The following is a 16,724-nucleotide window of genomic DNA, read 5'->3' on the forward strand; positions in this document are numbered from 1 at the left end:
AAAAAAAAAAGATGTTGTAATTTATGTGTTGTTTAACTTAAGCAGATAAAAATGTAAAGAGTTTTAGGCTGCCCATATATTGATGTATACCTGTAGTTGTCCTAACTAATCCCAGTCGCATTATTTAAGGGTCATACGTCGCACATTTGTAACACCTCTCACCACACCCTCCGATTTAAACTGTAGTCTCATCGAATTGCAATGGTAATATCGACTGGAAAAAAGATATGTTTGCCAAATCGTTCATAATTATCAATTTGCAGAATGATTTGTCTTGGTTCATGCATTTTTTAAGTGTATAGTCTGGCTGTCATTAAGTGGTCACAAACCGAAGCATGAAACTTGCACTTCCTGTTTCCCACACCAGTCTCCTTGTTACACAATAGTGAATATCCACATGGTAAGATACATGCTGTTCTGGGAATGTACCATGTAACGCAATAAAACAGCTGAATGTGCAAATATCCGTATCTAGGTTCCGTTTTTTTTTTGGTTTTTTTAAGGCGACAAATACCACGTCTAGAGTTGCCGAGACAGGATGTGTGAGTCCTGTTAAGACTGACGTGCAGCAGTCATTCACACAACTCCTAAATCCTAGGAGTCGGTAAAGTCTTCTGCTGTGGGGAGTAAGGATCCTCACAATGAAGATTACTTGTACAGCCTTTGTGCTCCTCATCCAAACATTCCATTGTTTGGCTTCAGATGGTATGGTATTCCAATTTTTAACTTTGATCTTTTGTAAAATAAATTGTAGGTGTACACTTTACGCTGTGGTGTAAGATCTCCACTTGTTTTATAGTTTCTGCTTACTCGGTAAACAATTGTCAGAATGCTTGTCCATGCAATATGAAATCAAATTAGACACCGCAAAAGCACCCAAGTAATGTGAGTATGCAAGTGAGTTTGCATTATTTCTCTCTCTGCAGAGTCATCATTTCAACTAACTAACAAGGCCACTGGTTTTTGTTTGGTGAAAAGAAACAACTACTGCAATGACATACGCTGGACAACTGGCGATCGGCTTCTGGTTCAGCAACTGAATAAGTGCCTTGGAGCCCAGGGTAAAAGTGTGGGGAGTGATATAACTCTATATGACTGTGATGAAAACAGTGAACTCCAAAAGTGGGAATGCAAGAATGAAACAATGCTCGCCCTCAAAGGCCAAGAGCTTTACATTGAGCTCACTGCAGATAACACAGCTGTTCTCTCCAAAACCACGGGACCCAATAACCACCTCACAATTTCAGGGACGTCCAGTGGTGCTTGTACAAGAACATACAGAGGTACAGTACTGTATGAAACACGTGTCCTATCAATTTAATTCAGTTCATCAATTCATCAATTCAACTAGAAAACAAAGCTAAAATGTTAAAGTTTACAGTTTTACATGCTTTAAAGTTAGGAGGTTTCCATCAAGTGATATTTCCAATTAGTTTTATCAACCATGAGGGAAACATCCATGCACAGGTGTCTGCATATAATGTACAGTCATATTTATTTTGCAAATCATGAGTGAAAGATAAATACAGAGAACCTCTGAGGCTGAATTTAGCATCACTTTTTTGAATGAAGTTTGTCACATGTTCTAATGAAAGGTAAGTTTTAGCATTACAGATATTCTATAACTAATGATTGTTATGTTCTTAATCCCTTTTAGAGCTTTTCACTGTCGGTGGAAATGCGTTTGGAAAGCCCTGCATGTTTCCCTTTCTGTACAAACACCAGTGGTACTCAAACTGCACGACATTTGACTCCTCAGAGAAGCGTCTTTGGTGTGCGGTTGAGACAAAATTTGAAAGCGAACGCTGGGGGTACTGTCCAACTACCTGTAAGCAGTGCCCGTGAAGTACTTTGTATGAATAAATGAAGCTTTCAGGAGGCATAATTGTTATTCAAAGCACCTACAAGCATAATTTATTATAGGACACAACAATGTTATATAGTTAAGTCAAGCCTCTATAGTTTAACTGAGTAAAAATTGTACAACTTAAGGTTACAGGGCGAAACTATTACAAATAACATTTAACACTTAATGTATTTTGTATACCTATTAAACAGCCAGGGAGGACTGGAATAAACATCCAAACACAGGAGGGTATTACCAGCTGAACACACAGTCAGCTCTGACCTGGCCTCAGGCAGAAGTCAGCTGCAAACAGCAGGGCTCGTCCCTGCTCAGCATCAATGATCCACACGAGCAAGCTTATATCACAGGTAAGGTAACAGGTGACTCTTTGCTAAATGCACTGAAAAAGAGATCATGCACTTGTTACTTTGTAGCTACATACAGTTACTGTGTACCAATTCATTTTGTGTCTTGTGAATTTTTTAATTATTACTGAAAAGAACTTTGCATTAAATAGATCTTTTTTATTGACATGCTGGAGGCTCTATGTATGTTGATAATACAGAATACTTACAATTCTTATAATCAGAAATGTAAGTACTGACTAAAAGGAAAGCTGTTTGTTATTTTGTTCTTCATTGCCCTAACAGCACTACTTGGGAAAGGGGGCAATACACTTTGGATTGGACTGATTTTGGATCCAGATCACGGCTGGAAATGGATTAATGGGAGGCCCTACCGATATATGAAATGGGACTCTGGTAGGTTTTTCTTCAGCTCAAAGATGGTACAACAAAAATGGCAATATATTAGGATTAATAGCAATAGTCAGTACTAACTGATTAGTGCAAGCAGTGTGATGTTAAACATGATCATCATCATGTTTAAGGACATCCACTTCCTGATCCGGGACACCACTGTGCAGTTGCTGAACCTGCTGTACAGTACACCTGGCAAAGTTCCCCCTGCAGCAAGAAACTCGGCTACATCTGCTACAGTAAAGGAGCCGAGGAAATCCCTACACAAGGTATAGAAAAAGATCCATTCTGTTCTACGCTAGTGTTCTCACGATATCAGAGTTATGACTTACATACAATGCCTGCCTAAAAATACTGATACTGAAATGATACGAATATGAAACGTCAAGAAAAGTAATGCGCTAATATATAGTAGAATATAAAAACTTTTTTGGTATTTTAAAATGATTGAAAATAGATTTTGATGAAATCAGTGCAAGACAGTGGAGGATCTGAAAAGAAGCCATAAAACAACTGAAGTGAATAACTGGACTATAGTGTATTTATACATTTTTATATCCAACTACAGCAGGAGGAGGAACTCTTCATGAAGATCAGCTCTTTAAATGTTCATGTCTCCACCTTCACATGTTCCACTGCTGCCTATAGAAGTGTAAATGATGTGAATTAGCAGTACCTCAGTGCACATTGTAATCACACACTGCTCGAATTCAGCTGATCATTGTAGCTGATGCTGGTGATCTTCATACTTGTGAACACCTGATTTTTTAACAGCTTGCAGTATTGTGTCTTAACATCACCAGTGTGAACCATGCATTTGCATGTCATGATGGAAGATAAAACGATAAAGCCGAATTAAACATCTTTCATAGTTTGCTAGGCTGAATGTGTGGGTTCCAGATGGGCATCGTGGTATCTGTGGGCTTGCCCATATTTAGTTTTGTTTATCTACTTTGTGGACAATCTGTGGATGGTAGGTAAGAACACTTGTTTTTGCTGCCATGCCTCTCATTTTGTAGACAATGCAACACTATTCAAGACATCCTCTGGCTACAATGTACTGTAGCTACAGTACATATCTGTCATTAAGTACATAACTTTCTTTGTTCTTCATGATCAGCTGTTGGGACAGGATTTTGCTCAGAACCCTGGGTTCCCTACAATGGCCACTGCTTCCACCTTGATCGTACTAAGAAAACATGGTCTGATGCTCAGAAACAGTGCCGCGATGAAGGAGGGAACCTTGTGAGCATTCGCAATGTGGAGGACCAAAGCTTTGTCATCTCTCAGCTTGGTTTTGGTACGTGAAGACAACAGAATAAAAGACGAGTCCCTCTGAGGAAGAATTGAACAAGGATTCAATCAACAGAGTTATTTTAAGTCCATTGGCCTTCCTTCCATCTGTCTGACTTGGGTGAAATAAGTTTAGAACGAAGTAATATGAATAAAACACAATGTGCAAATGCGTGTTCTTCATTAGTAATATATTAAGTTATTGTAAAACAGTTTACAGAAGGTTATCTTTTTTTTGTCAGCAGCATCCACTGATGAGCTTTGGATTGGATTGAACGACAGGAAGACAGAGGGACTATTTGACTGGACTGATCACTCTGCTGTCAGCTTCACAAGCTGGGAATATGGGAAACCAGAAGTTTCTTCTGATATAAAAGACTGTGTTCTAATCAGAGGAGAGGTAAGGAGCATGATGTGGGTACAGTGCATACGCTGATGTATATGAGCATAAAATATCAATAGGTATATAGGTAAACAGACATTTGTCTACACTTAAAGTGCAACATTAAATTTCTACAGCTTTGAAACTGTGGAATTTGTGGACATGTGACATACCAGTACACTGATGTTACTACCTTCCACTCTCCACCTAATATTTGATGGTACTGTGTTGCAGAATGGGAACTGGGCTGACCGTGTGTGTGAGGAGAAGCAGGGCTTCATTTGTATGAAGATGAGCTCTTCAACACCCACTGGAACTAAAGTGGAGGAAGCCGGAGGCTGCAAAAGTGTGCGTTGAGTTTACATTGTCTTTTCATATTTTCTTTGGTAATTTCTGTTTTTCTGTCCATATGATGATGTCTGAAGTTCCCAGTTCTGCCACTCCCACAAGGCCGTCTGTTGTTTTAGCCCAGTGTGTTACAGCAGCAGTGCTTAGACAGGTGAACACAGCAGAGCACTATGCAGCTTCTAAAGACCAAAACAAACAGATGAACTAACAGTGTAGAGAGTATGCTAAAGTCAGTACTTAATTTAAGGTCAATATATCAATAGTTTCAGCTTGTTGTACAATTCCCCTCATAATGCTGTGTAGTTTAAAGCTGTGTGTATAATATGTCTGTGACTATAGCTTCTTTTCTCGATTTGAGACAACCATGGTGAAAGTTGGTGGAGTGTTTTGCTTTCAGCTGTCATACTTAGTAATATTAATGCTGTCAAACCCAGATACTGAATATTAAGAAAGCAAATTTTGTGATTTAATCACAGTAAATGACTCATCACTTTCTTGCTTTCCATCAATCCAGGGGTGGAGGAGACATGGTTCATACTGCTACTTCATTGGAAGAGAGCCCAAGTCTTTTCATGAAGCTAAAGATGATTGCAAGAGTTCAGATTCTTACTTAGCTGATGTTTCATCTGGGTAAAAAAAAAAAAACTCTTTTTTTTTTTCTTTCAAATGCTTTAGATGCAATGCACACAAGATTTAAGATTTAAAACTGAATTTGAACAAAAATAATGAAATAATCATGTCTGCTTTAAATTATGTTAGGCACTAAATATCTATGTTCGTTCTGTAAATATTTTCAGGGTCGATAATGCCTTCCTTGTGAGCTTAGTAGGGAATAAACCAGACAGATACTTCTGGCTGGGGCTCTCAAATCAGAGGAACATCTCTGAATTTGTCTGGACCAACACTTTCTTAGTGAGATTTACTCACTGGAATGCTGAAATGCCAGGTATGGAGAAACACTGACCTCCATCAGTAAAATGTCACAGAGGGTCGCCTCACGATTAACATTTCACCATTTCTCCTTTGGAAACGCAAGGTCACCAACAGGGCTGTGTTGCCATGAGGACTGGGATTTTTGCCGGCCTCTGGGATGTGGTGCCCTGCACCAGTAAGGAGAAATACATTTGCAAGCAGCTAGCAGAGGGGGCTGTTTTAACTCCTGCTCCACCCAGTGTTTCTCCTCCCAATTGTGCAGATGGCTGGAAACGAATTGGGACAAGAAAACAGTGCTATAAGGTACATTCACATTTTAAAAAGACAAATTAGTTTAAAGGATAACTGTAACTTAACCTTGTTCTGGGGCCTGCTTAGGATGCAAGATCAACTTACAACTACAACATTAGGTCTAACAAATGCAGTCTGTCTAAGCAGTTACACAACAGTGGTTATGAACTTGGTTCAACCCAGATTTTCAAAATCTAACCGTGAGCACATTCACATAACAGGGCTGATGTTGGCACCAGTCACAAACATGGATAGGTCTAGAGCAACATGTTTTTCACCAGAGGAGAAAACTATATCGTGCACCAATATTGAAAATTTTAATCAGGCTCAAAGCAACACTTTATTTTATAGGGTTAACAGATACAATGCTTTAGTGCTTCAATCAGTCCCTGTTTTAGGACTATATTGCTGTACAAAACCTTATAGAACATCCACCCATCATCTATGCACCGCTTAAGCCTCACAAGGGTCTTAGGGGGCTGGAGTCTACCCCAGCTGACTCAGGATGAAGGCAGGGGACACCCTGGACAGGTCACCAGTCTATCACAGGGCTACACTTAGAGACAGACAACCAAGCACACTCACATTCACACTTATGGCCAATTTAGAATCACCAATTAACCTCAACATGTTGTTGGACTGTGTGGGAGGAAGCCAGAGAACCCGGATAGAACCCACGCTGCACGAGTAGAACATGCAAACTCCACGCACTCCCAGGTGTCCTAACCGGGACATGAACTGGGGATCTTCTAGCTGCGAGGCGACAGTGCAAACCACAGAGTCACCGTGCAAAAACTATTAGACATAAAACTCTATACATACACATGTACATATACAAAGCCTTTGCCTTTAAAAGATGCTCCAGAAATTGGTGACTGACTTTACCAAACCATGTTGAACCTCTTTTTTAGTGTTTGTTTGTTTGGTTTACAGCTTATTTCCAAGTCATCTGAAAAGAAGAGGACCTGGTATGAGGCCAGAGATTACTGCAAGGCTATTGGAGGAGACCTGCTCAGCATCCACAGTGAAGAAGAGCGATCTGCCATACCACAGCGGTACAAGTATAATCTGGCAAACTGCAAAATTTTGATGATGACAAAAGGTGGCTTGTGTCCAGCGGAACACTGGGGCAGAGTTTCTATAGGTTATTATAAAAATCTTACAATCAAAATTTTCTGTTTAAATCGTTGATTTAAATTTATCCTTTATAGTTATCTTTCCGCCTGGATTGGACTTAGTGCCCCTGACCCAGACACAGGTTACGTATGGAGCGATGGATCCCCTGTAAGTTCATACTTTGATCACTTAGATTAAAAGACACAGTTAAATAGACAGCAAAATTAGAAATCACTGTTTATTTTTTGTTTCTGTCTACAGGTCAATTTCCAACACTGGTCGGATGGAGAGCCAAACAATAAAATGAATATTGAATCTTGTGTGATCTTCAAAATGCAAGAAGCCAGATGGGAGGGATCTTGGGAAGATGTGCACTGTGAGCTGAGCTTTGATTGGCTGTGCCAGATCAATGCAGGTAAAACTAAGCAAGAGTATGAAACTTTCTAAAGTATGAGCTATATTCACTGTTCTGAGTTTCATTATGTTCTCTTTATACAGGAGTGACTCCAAATCTACCTCCAGATAATGTCATTCCAGGTAAGTGTGGAATAAAGTATGTCAACTTCTTTTAGCAAGAATTTCTGTTGCTTAAAAGTTGCTGTCAGTATTTACATTTTCTGTTTATTTTAATTGTTTATTTTACTGCTGTCTTGTTTTTTTTTTTGTTTTGTTTTGTTTTTTTTTAATTCTGTTAAGTTATTTTATTGTTTTTAAGTTATTGTCTTGTTTTTCACTGTGAAGCACTTTGGACACTCGTTGGGCTGTTGTAAAGGGCTATATAGGTAAACTTCGATTGATGAACTGATTGATTTTCAACCCCCTCCTGCTATCCCCCTCATCCCCACTCTCACTCCGGCTGGTCGAGGCAGATGCTCGCCTTCCCCTAGCCTGGTTCTGGCTGAGGGTTTTTTGTTTTTTTGGAAAGGAGGTGGGGCTCCTTTCTACTGTTGTCCAGTACTTACTTATAGGGAATCGAAAAGGAACTTTGAGATTGCTGGGTCCTCTGTTTAAAAATTTCACATTACTATGTGAAGTGCTATGAGATGATGTATGTTGTGAATTTGAGATATATAAATATTTAAGTGAAAACATGCAAACTTGCTAAAACATGGATGAGTTCAAACACAAAGCGAAATAACAAGAGGCAGGGTTTAATAGCATTCAATAAAATCTGTATCCAGTTTCAATTCCGCCTCATCAAATACGACTGTCAAGTTAAGCCTTTATAATTTGCAGTTAGGTCAAGTTATAAATAACCACACTTTAGGCTAATTTAGATAACCCTGATCCCTTGTTATTGGCAAAAACACAACAGTTTTTGTTAATACAAAATAATTCATTCATTTCTGAATCCCGTAGCTACAATCATCAAAGTCTGTAGGATTTAACCATGAAAAAAGGTAAGTGAAAATCAAAACCTACACTAACACTGAAAACATATTTCTATGTTCTTACATGTTTCCAGATTACAATAAGACCTCAGATGGGTGGTTTGAATGGAAAGGGAATCAGTATTTTTTTCATCATTATTCAGTAGCCATGGAAGATGCTCGTGCCAGCTGCAAACGAACTCACAGCGAGTTGGTAACTATTGACAGTGAAGCTGAAAGGGTCTTTCTATGGAAACAGGTAAGAAGAAACATGTGGACTAGATTGCTGACAAGACTGAATTTAAGCTCAGAACCTACTCAAACTGAAGTACTGCTGATTTCTCTCTGTGCTGTAGATATATAGATCTCATTGGAGTTACTGGATAGGCATGACCGTAGATCTTGATAATACATTCGCGTGAGTATGAATTACATAATAAATGAAGGGATTAAATACAAAATACAAAAGGAGGCTAAGACAAGTAGAATAATGAGATTGTGCTGTTTCCAATTTTATTGAAGAGTAGTTTCTGTTTTCAATATAATTGTACAAGATTAACTCATTTTGTGAACTCTTGTGTTTCCAAAAGGTGGATGGATGATTCTCCAGTTGTGTTTCAAAGGTGGGAGGAAAATCAGCCTAAATTCCAGAACAATGATGAGAATTGTGTTATCATGTCTACCTCCATGGGTGAGTAGCTTAAGATGGACTAATCTTCACCACTTTCACATAACAGTTAAAGAAAAAAACCTGAATTTAAGTTTGAAACAAATAAAGCATTAATTTAGTATTTTGGATTGATTGACAGGATTCTGGCGTAATAGAAATTGTGGGATGGAGAGCCCGTTCATTTGTAAACGCAGTGGCACACCACCTGCCAATGCCACAGTAGTGCCAACAGTGACGCCAACAGGTGGCTGTCCACAGAACTGGGAAAAATTTAATTCAAAGGTTTGAAAGGATGGGAAGAAAACTGCTGCAAAAAACATGACTAGAAATGATCAGTGTCGGAAGGCATTGCCTTTTAAAGCAACTGCTCTTTTTATATTAAGCATTGTCAAGCTGTTGATTTTTCCCCTATAGTGTTATAGCATCATCACCAATCAGAATGAGACATGGAACGGAGCGAGGACACAATGCAAAAACATGGGAGGAAATTTGGTCTCAATTGTCTCAAAAGATGTGCAAGGTTTGTTTTATGTGTTTTAACTATTTTGGTTATATATCAGTGAGGTCCAAAGACAGCACAAATAAAGATATTCAAATTTTCCATTTGTTTCAATTGTAATACAGAATGTTTGGTTACTAAACAACAATTGCACAAGCTGCTAAGAATTCAGGTGACTGCAGAGGAAAGTCCAAAAGAGTCAGCTGTAGGTTTGCAGCAGGGTGCCAGTTTCACAGCATTCAATGGTATAAAAACTATAGTGTGTGCACCGGCTTCTCTATAGTACTAAAACCTGTTGCATAATTTTTAAAAAAATCCAAACAAACATGTAAACGTTTGATGATCATAAAATGCATCGAAAGCATTTCCTGCTTCCAAGCTTCCACCTACAGCTGCTTCGTCTGTTTGGTCAACTGTGACCTATAGACCCCACCACCACCTGTGGGTTTGACACTCTCCTTAAGATCATCCTACACACACACACACACACATGCACACACGCACACACACATCTGTTACTGCTAACACACACACACACACACATGCACACACGCACACACACATCTGTTACTGCTAGAAGCGTCAAGTCTCAGATTCATCTGTCATCCTTTTTTCAGTCATACCCTGAGAAATGCTACCACCCCACAGGTCTGGCCTTGTTTAACCTCCTTAGAAGTGGTTTAGAGACCACGACTCGTCCTCTGGGACCGTGACTCTCTTAGGGAGAGGACTTTTGCTGACTGGAGTCTTGTCTTCTTTGTATAGCAAATTTTCTGAAGTTGTTTTTTCATCTTCAGTAAACAGAAACACATGTATTGATGTACTGATAGTGTGGTCACTTGTGGCCCCTCCAACACCTTCAATCTGGCCATGATTTGATGCTGAGAAAGATTTTTGAGGAATCAAACCTCTATTGAACTTGACACTTGATGTAGTTCTGATTCCATGTTTCCCACCATCACATTACTATTTAGTAAGCAATGTTGTGGTGAAACCTGAGATACAGCCGTATTTAAAACAGGTGAACAACAGCTGCAAGTTGATTTACCTGAACATGGCTCTCATGAGAATGTTGCCTCTTTGAAAGTATACAACTAAAGAAAATCTGACAATAAGTTATGGTCAGAGCCACCAAGTATTTTATATATCACTGCTGACTTAAAAATATTGCAGAATTAATACTATTCTCTTTTTATTTTACGGGACTTCTTGTGCTGTTCAATGTATCTTCAGATATTCTGATTATTTCTAAGTTTGCATAAAAATCTGAAATATTTTTCATGTTGTACTTATATATAAATCAAAGCAAAACTGTAGATTTCAAATGACATAAAAAAAATATATATATATTTTGTGTTGCATTTTCAGACTTCCTGATGGGTAAATTGTTTCAAGCGCCTACTAGAAACCTGTGGATCGGTGCGCATGCTCAAAATGATATGAGCGCGTTTTACTGGACGGATGGGCGACCAAACCGATACAGAAACTGGGGTTTTGACGTAAGTGGGCCTCATGGTTTCTGTATTACAATGCTAAGTACGTGGAATCTGTGCAAACGATGTGTGTGTTTTTTATGAGGATGTCAATATGTTTTTCTATTATTGCACTGACACTGTTTCAAAGTTATAGTTGACCCTTTTTGGGTTGCAAGCTTAAAATGTTGTGTACTTGAGGCATAACTGTGTCAGCTTAGGTTTTCTAAACAACCTAGTGTCAGAGTGTACAACACAAGTCAGCACAACCGAATACAACATCATTTAAATATCAAATGATTTCAAATTGTATCACCTTGCATTAAATGTATTCCGTCTAAAAAGGTGAACTCAATTCAGCTTCCATGATCACAGGTTTTCTCACGCGTGTGTCAGGGATCATAGGTGTATTTACTTCAGTTGAACTAAATTTCTACTTTTGGGGCCTGTATTTTTAATAAGGTTTTTTTTAAAACAATTTGACTTTGATTGATTAAAAAAAAAAAAAAACAACAACAACAACAACTTAGCTTAGAAATAATGCAATTATTAATTTTGAATGTGTTGTGGAGTGTTCATCGTCTGTTTTATACTTTAGATGAATCTGTGTTGTTTATACGTTGGCGTATTAATCTACATCCGATATTCTGATTTCCATTGCAGAGGTCTGACCACTCAGACAGATATCATTATCCCTATGAGGAGGTAAAATCATTTTGATCAATTGAATTTTATTGTAAAATGCAAAATTCATCACACTTTGATTGCCAGTTGAGGTTTTGCCTCAGGCACACACAGCCAAATTATATGAATCTGTATTGTTTATAATATGTGTTCTGCTTGTGTATTCAAACATTTGTGACTGCAGGATTATCCGTGGCCGAGACGTGTCAAGGTAATACTTTCTTTGCACTGTATCACAACATTGAATCTTTGTTAATATTTTGATTTATTTCGTCTTTCTTTCACTTACTGGATGGTGATTTATATGCTTATGCAGTACAAATAGGACAGTTTTGTTTGTTTGTTTGTTTGTTTGTTTGTTTGTTTGATTGGAACTGTCAAAGATTCACACCACTGGCCAAAGAGCAACACATTTCAAGAAATCCTACTACATGACTGTAGCTATTCTATCAGCAGAGTCAGACGGCTCGAGGCTCCTGCAGAATAGACCTGGATTTATCACATGTTGATCTCTAGCTCACTTTTCTATCTCTTTTCTCTGCCTCAACAGAAAGAATGTGTTTTAATGACTACTAATGCTAAGGTTGGCATTGGGAAATGGTTAAAAAAGTCCTGCAATGACACCAATGGATACATCTGTCTGCGAAAGCTTGGTAAGCCAACAATCTTGTGTATTTTTTAACTAGGACTGTCAAACTGGTTGTTTGCTAGAGTTACATAGCAAATCAACACTGTTTCATATTTGTGGAGGAGATGAGGCAAAGAGGAGCACAGGTCATTGCTGTGACAAGATGTTGCTAAGTCGTCATTGCTAAAGGTGCCATGAAAGTTACAATCGTCATAATCCATTTCCATGATCACTGTACACATTTTTACCACTGCTGAGAATCTGCACAAAATTATTCATCATAATTATTTAGAAGTTGCCGCTGTTACTGAAAAATGCAAATTGTTTAACCTACAACTTGTACTGATGAGGAAGACAAACGTGATTCAATAGTTGGTGATCTGGAGATAAAGGAAGCTCACCGGATTCAGTTTGCTAGTTCTATGTGTTCAAAGAAAATTCTCAAACAGGTATAACAGAAGGTTGTATGAGGAGGTGAACTTAAAGCCGCTGATAAAGCCAAGATGCTGCCACAGAAAAAAGATGTGGCAAACCAATGCTGACTAGCTGACTAAGTTTTCATAGTGAAGATGATTTTAAAAACATTTAAAAATGACCAGTAGAAGGCTTATTCTGACATTTGCATCTGGTTAGTCAAACTACACCAGTCTAAAATCCTCCAATATCAGAATGACTTTCATGTGTGCCAAATAAAGCAACAAATTTGAATATCTGAAACATTAGAAACATTGTACAGCAAATATTTCACATGGTGCTTCAAATAGCTAAAATAACTATTTGCTAGTTGTTGATCAATGGACACAGTTTTGTAGATTTTCTCCAGATACTTTCCTGACAAAACAATTGCATAATGGATGCTTGTACTAAAGCAGCAGGCACCAGCAGTGACTGTTAACGCAGGGTGCAGAAGAGGATGAAGGCTATTTAAACATCCATCCAACTATTACCTATACACAATACTTAATCTGACCATGATCGCAGGGGATTGGAGCATATCCCAGTTGACACAGATAGACTGCACAGACAGGCCTACTGACAATTTAGAAACACCACTTAACTTCAGTATGTTTTTGGACTGTAAGAGAAAGCTGGAGAACCCACACTGCACGGGGAGAACATGCAAGCTCTACACAGAATGATCCCGGGTGCCCCTACCGGGATGCAAACCGGCAACCTTCTTGCTGCGAGGCAACAGTGCTAACCAACTGCGCCACCTTGCATCTTAACCATGTTACATACAAATCATTCCATCCATCCATCATCTATACACCACTTAATCCTCACTAGGGTCGCGGGGGGGCTGGAGTCTATCCCAGCCGACTTAGGGCGAAGACAGTCTATCACAGAGCTACACTTAGAGACAGACAACCAAGCCCACTCACATTCACACCCACGGACAATTTAGAGTCACCAATTAACCTCAACATGTTTTTGGACTGTGTGGGAGGAAGCCGGAGAACCCGGAGAGAACCCACGCTGCACAGGACACAGAACATGCAAACTCCACACAGAAAGATTCCGGTGCCCCCACCGGGATGCGAACCGGCATCCCGGTTGCTGCGAGGCAACAGTGCTACCAACTGCACCACCTTGCACCTTAACCATGTTACATACAAATCATTCCGATGAAAAAATCTGATTCTGAAAAAAAAGTATTGACTCATAATATACAGTTGGTGGGCATGTCAGCAGTTGTTAAAAACAATTTTCAAATGGTGTTTAGTTAATCTAAGTATGATACACTCCATACACTTCCTGTGGGAGCAGTGTGCATGGAATGGCTTTCAACTTTTGTCAAGCAGGTGACCTAAGGCCGCTCTCTGGTTGCGTTCTGGATGTTTCAGTTTTCATCTGTAGCACAATATTAATGTTTTGTTTTTTTTTTACTTCATGAGTGGACAATTTTTGATGCTCATTGCACACAACACTCCATTTGCTGACCCACAAAACAAAGGCTGGTTCAAGTTGAACAGCTGAGTTTTCGGCTGGCACAATGACAGAAAATTTGCTTTTATCTTTACAAGACTTTAATTGTTTGTAATAAGCCCACATCAATCTCAAATTCCCTGTTTGATGGTGCCCCGTGGCTTGAACACTGTTGAATTGAATGAAGCAGCGATGTTTCAGCACACCCTGCTGGCTGTGAAATTACTTCTGAGAAACACGTTCAGTATGTGTTCCTGTGTTGCTCATAGTGGGATATTTTTTTTGAGCCTTAAAACTACAAATTCTGCTAAAGTGGTTTTCTTGCAATTCTTTTGTATTGGATCAATATTTACTGATGATTGAAAAAGCAATTTCATCCTTAGAAATGTGAGATGTGTAGCACTGTGTTTCAAGCAGGGACCAATTAATTTAGAACAATTTCTTAACTGGGTGAATGAATAATTTCTTGCTTCTTAAGGAAATGGAACATGTGGGTAATTCTTAGGTCTCTATACAACAGGGCTTCTGACTTTAAAATGAATGGAAAGTAAATTTGGATTATTTCTTTCTCTAAACAGATCCATCTCTCCCAGATGCCAATGAAACAGCAATTCCAACAAATTATTTCAAAATATTTAACGACTCTATCAAGGTTGTTACTCAACAAATGAACTGGGAAGAAGCCAAGAAGAACTGCGAAAATGATGGTGCCAACCTGGCCAGCGTGCGAAATGACTGGACGAAGTTGTATATCTCCCTGATGGCTATAAAGCTCCAAGCTCCTCTGTGGCTTGGACTCAACAGTAAGCAGGTACAGAGAACACATGTTTTAAAAAGCACTTAGAAAATAAAAACAATGAACATCCTTGTAAGTTAAACCTCGAGCAAGATGGATAGACTGAAAGATACTTTATTGTCTCTATAAGGAAATTCAACTTGACTCTACAAAGTCCATTACCATGTACAATAACACAATACCAACAGACTGAAGACTTTACTGAGTACACACAACATGTGCACGTGTAGTTAGATTATTGATGTAGATCAACACAAGCTACATTTTGCTAAACATGAAACAGACTGTTCAGCAGTGTTGAAGGCAAGCTATGTGTAAGAAAATGGAAGACAGTAAAGTGATCCAAAAAAAGTGCATTATTCACCATACAAATCCCAAGATTATGGACATCCTTGAAAAACAATCTATTTTTTGAATTAATGATGCAGAATACAGTTTTATCAATCTCTGCTTGCAGACTGATGGATATTTCAGATATGTTGATGGCTGGCATATGACCTTGTCTGACTGGGATCGACGGGAACCAAGGATGGAAAGACCTTGTGTGTATGTGAACGAAGAGGGAAAATGGAAGACTACCTCCTGTGAGGACAAAGTGTATAGCGCTTGTATAAAGTCCACAGGTAGGCCTCATGCAAACTTTCATAGAACCACAAATGTACAGCATGGATCATAATTCAAGGTGTTGGGAGACTAGAAATGTCACAGGATTTCTTTTTTCTGGAACCTTTTCCATGGTACTGAAAGTACAGAAGGTAGCATAGATGCCAAAGGCACATACGGGACAATAACAGCAACAGGTATATACAGCAGTGACAAGTGCAGCAACAGCTCACTGTGACTTATGGGAAAAAAACACAATCATGTATGGACACATAGAGTGTTAGATTCAAATGATCAGGAGAAAGTATTTACACTCTTTATTTAACCAAAAGTATTAATACCACACTTAACCACACAAGAATTGAGTTACAAGTAAAAATCCTGCATTGAAAAGGTTTCTTAAGTAGAAGTAGGTATTGTCAGCAAAATGTACTTCAAGTATTTAAAGTTAATGTAGTCAGTGTCGAAAAACGTCCCCTTTGTAATACTTTTTCATTTGATATCATTTATTTAGAATACTGTTGTACTATTTTATATAGAACTGCAATTCCTGATTATTTTCATTATGGATTAACCTGACGAATATTTTTTCATCATTGATTGACTGATTTGTTTGTAAAGAAAACTAAAAAATAGTGAGAAATTTCATCAGAAGTGCTCAAAACATATACAAAAGTAGTTGTCTGTTTTTTTGTGGGCTGTGCTTGGATAAACTTTGGCAGTTTGCTTTACAAAAAGACATCATGTTTTACAAGTTTTTCACATGTTTTGTACAAAAAAATAAAATAAAATAAAGTAAATAGTGACTTAACTACCATAATTCCTTCTGACACATAATGGACTAGAAATAGACAGACATGAAAGAAAAGACTGAGGTTAGCTTCAAGTACCTTAAATTTCTCCTTCGGTTAGGTACTTGAGTGAATGCACTTAGTTACATACATACACAATGTGTGTGTGTGTGTGTGTATACTGTACTTGCTACAGGTTTCTATTCACCTCTTAAGACCTGGCTGTGGACACCACATTTTGCGTTGTATTACCACAGTAGTTTATTATTATTATTATTATTATTATTATTATTATTATTATTATTATTATTATTATTA

General features: G+C 38.4%; 1 protein-coding gene across 2 annotated transcripts in view; it reads left to right on the forward strand.

Annotated features, from left to right (window-relative positions):
- The first annotated feature begins 525 nt into the window (after window positions 1-525).
- The window catches only part of LOC103360856 (macrophage mannose receptor 1-like), a 19,227-nt gene continuing 3,028 nt past the window's right edge, over window positions 526-16,724 (forward strand). Inside the window, exons 1-27 of one of the 2 annotated variants that reach the window (XM_008286766.1) lie at window positions 526-705; window positions 927-1,283; window positions 1,658-1,828; window positions 2,059-2,214; window positions 2,497-2,607; window positions 2,736-2,873; window positions 3,725-3,904; window positions 4,140-4,297; window positions 4,514-4,627; window positions 5,142-5,257; window positions 5,425-5,573; window positions 5,664-5,863; window positions 6,785-6,906; window positions 7,063-7,135; window positions 7,229-7,382; window positions 7,466-7,504; window positions 8,433-8,596; window positions 8,694-8,755; window positions 8,928-9,028; window positions 9,147-9,289; window positions 9,422-9,527; window positions 10,875-11,005; window positions 11,642-11,683; window positions 11,847-11,873; window positions 12,213-12,315; window positions 14,795-15,027; window positions 15,470-15,635. In XM_008286766.1, the coding sequence (XP_008284988.1) occupies window positions 642-705; window positions 927-1,283; window positions 1,658-1,828; window positions 2,059-2,214; window positions 2,497-2,607; window positions 2,736-2,873; window positions 3,725-3,904; window positions 4,140-4,297; window positions 4,514-4,627; window positions 5,142-5,257; window positions 5,425-5,573; window positions 5,664-5,863; window positions 6,785-6,906; window positions 7,063-7,135; window positions 7,229-7,382; window positions 7,466-7,504; window positions 8,433-8,596; window positions 8,694-8,755; window positions 8,928-9,028; window positions 9,147-9,289; window positions 9,422-9,527; window positions 10,875-11,005; window positions 11,642-11,683; window positions 11,847-11,873; window positions 12,213-12,315; window positions 14,795-15,027; window positions 15,470-15,635 (3,580 nt within the window). In that variant the 5' untranslated portion in view covers window positions 526-641. The remainder of the gene's footprint in view (window positions 706-926; window positions 1,284-1,657; window positions 1,829-2,058; window positions 2,215-2,496; window positions 2,608-2,735; window positions 2,874-3,724; window positions 3,905-4,139; window positions 4,298-4,513; window positions 4,628-5,141; window positions 5,258-5,424; window positions 5,574-5,663; window positions 5,864-6,784; window positions 6,907-7,062; window positions 7,136-7,228; window positions 7,383-7,465; window positions 7,505-8,432; window positions 8,597-8,693; window positions 8,756-8,927; window positions 9,029-9,146; window positions 9,290-9,421; window positions 9,528-10,874; window positions 11,006-11,641; window positions 11,684-11,846; window positions 11,874-12,212; window positions 12,316-14,794; window positions 15,028-15,469; window positions 15,636-16,724) is intronic. The other variant, XM_008286767.1, reaches the window with a different exon arrangement.

Source organism: Stegastes partitus, unplaced genomic scaffold, assembly GCF_000690725.1.
Source record: "Stegastes partitus isolate 25-593 unplaced genomic scaffold, Stegastes_partitus-1.0.2 Scaffold468, whole genome shotgun sequence".
In the NCBI taxonomy this organism is placed as follows: Eukaryota; Metazoa; Chordata; class Actinopteri; family Pomacentridae; genus Stegastes; species Stegastes partitus.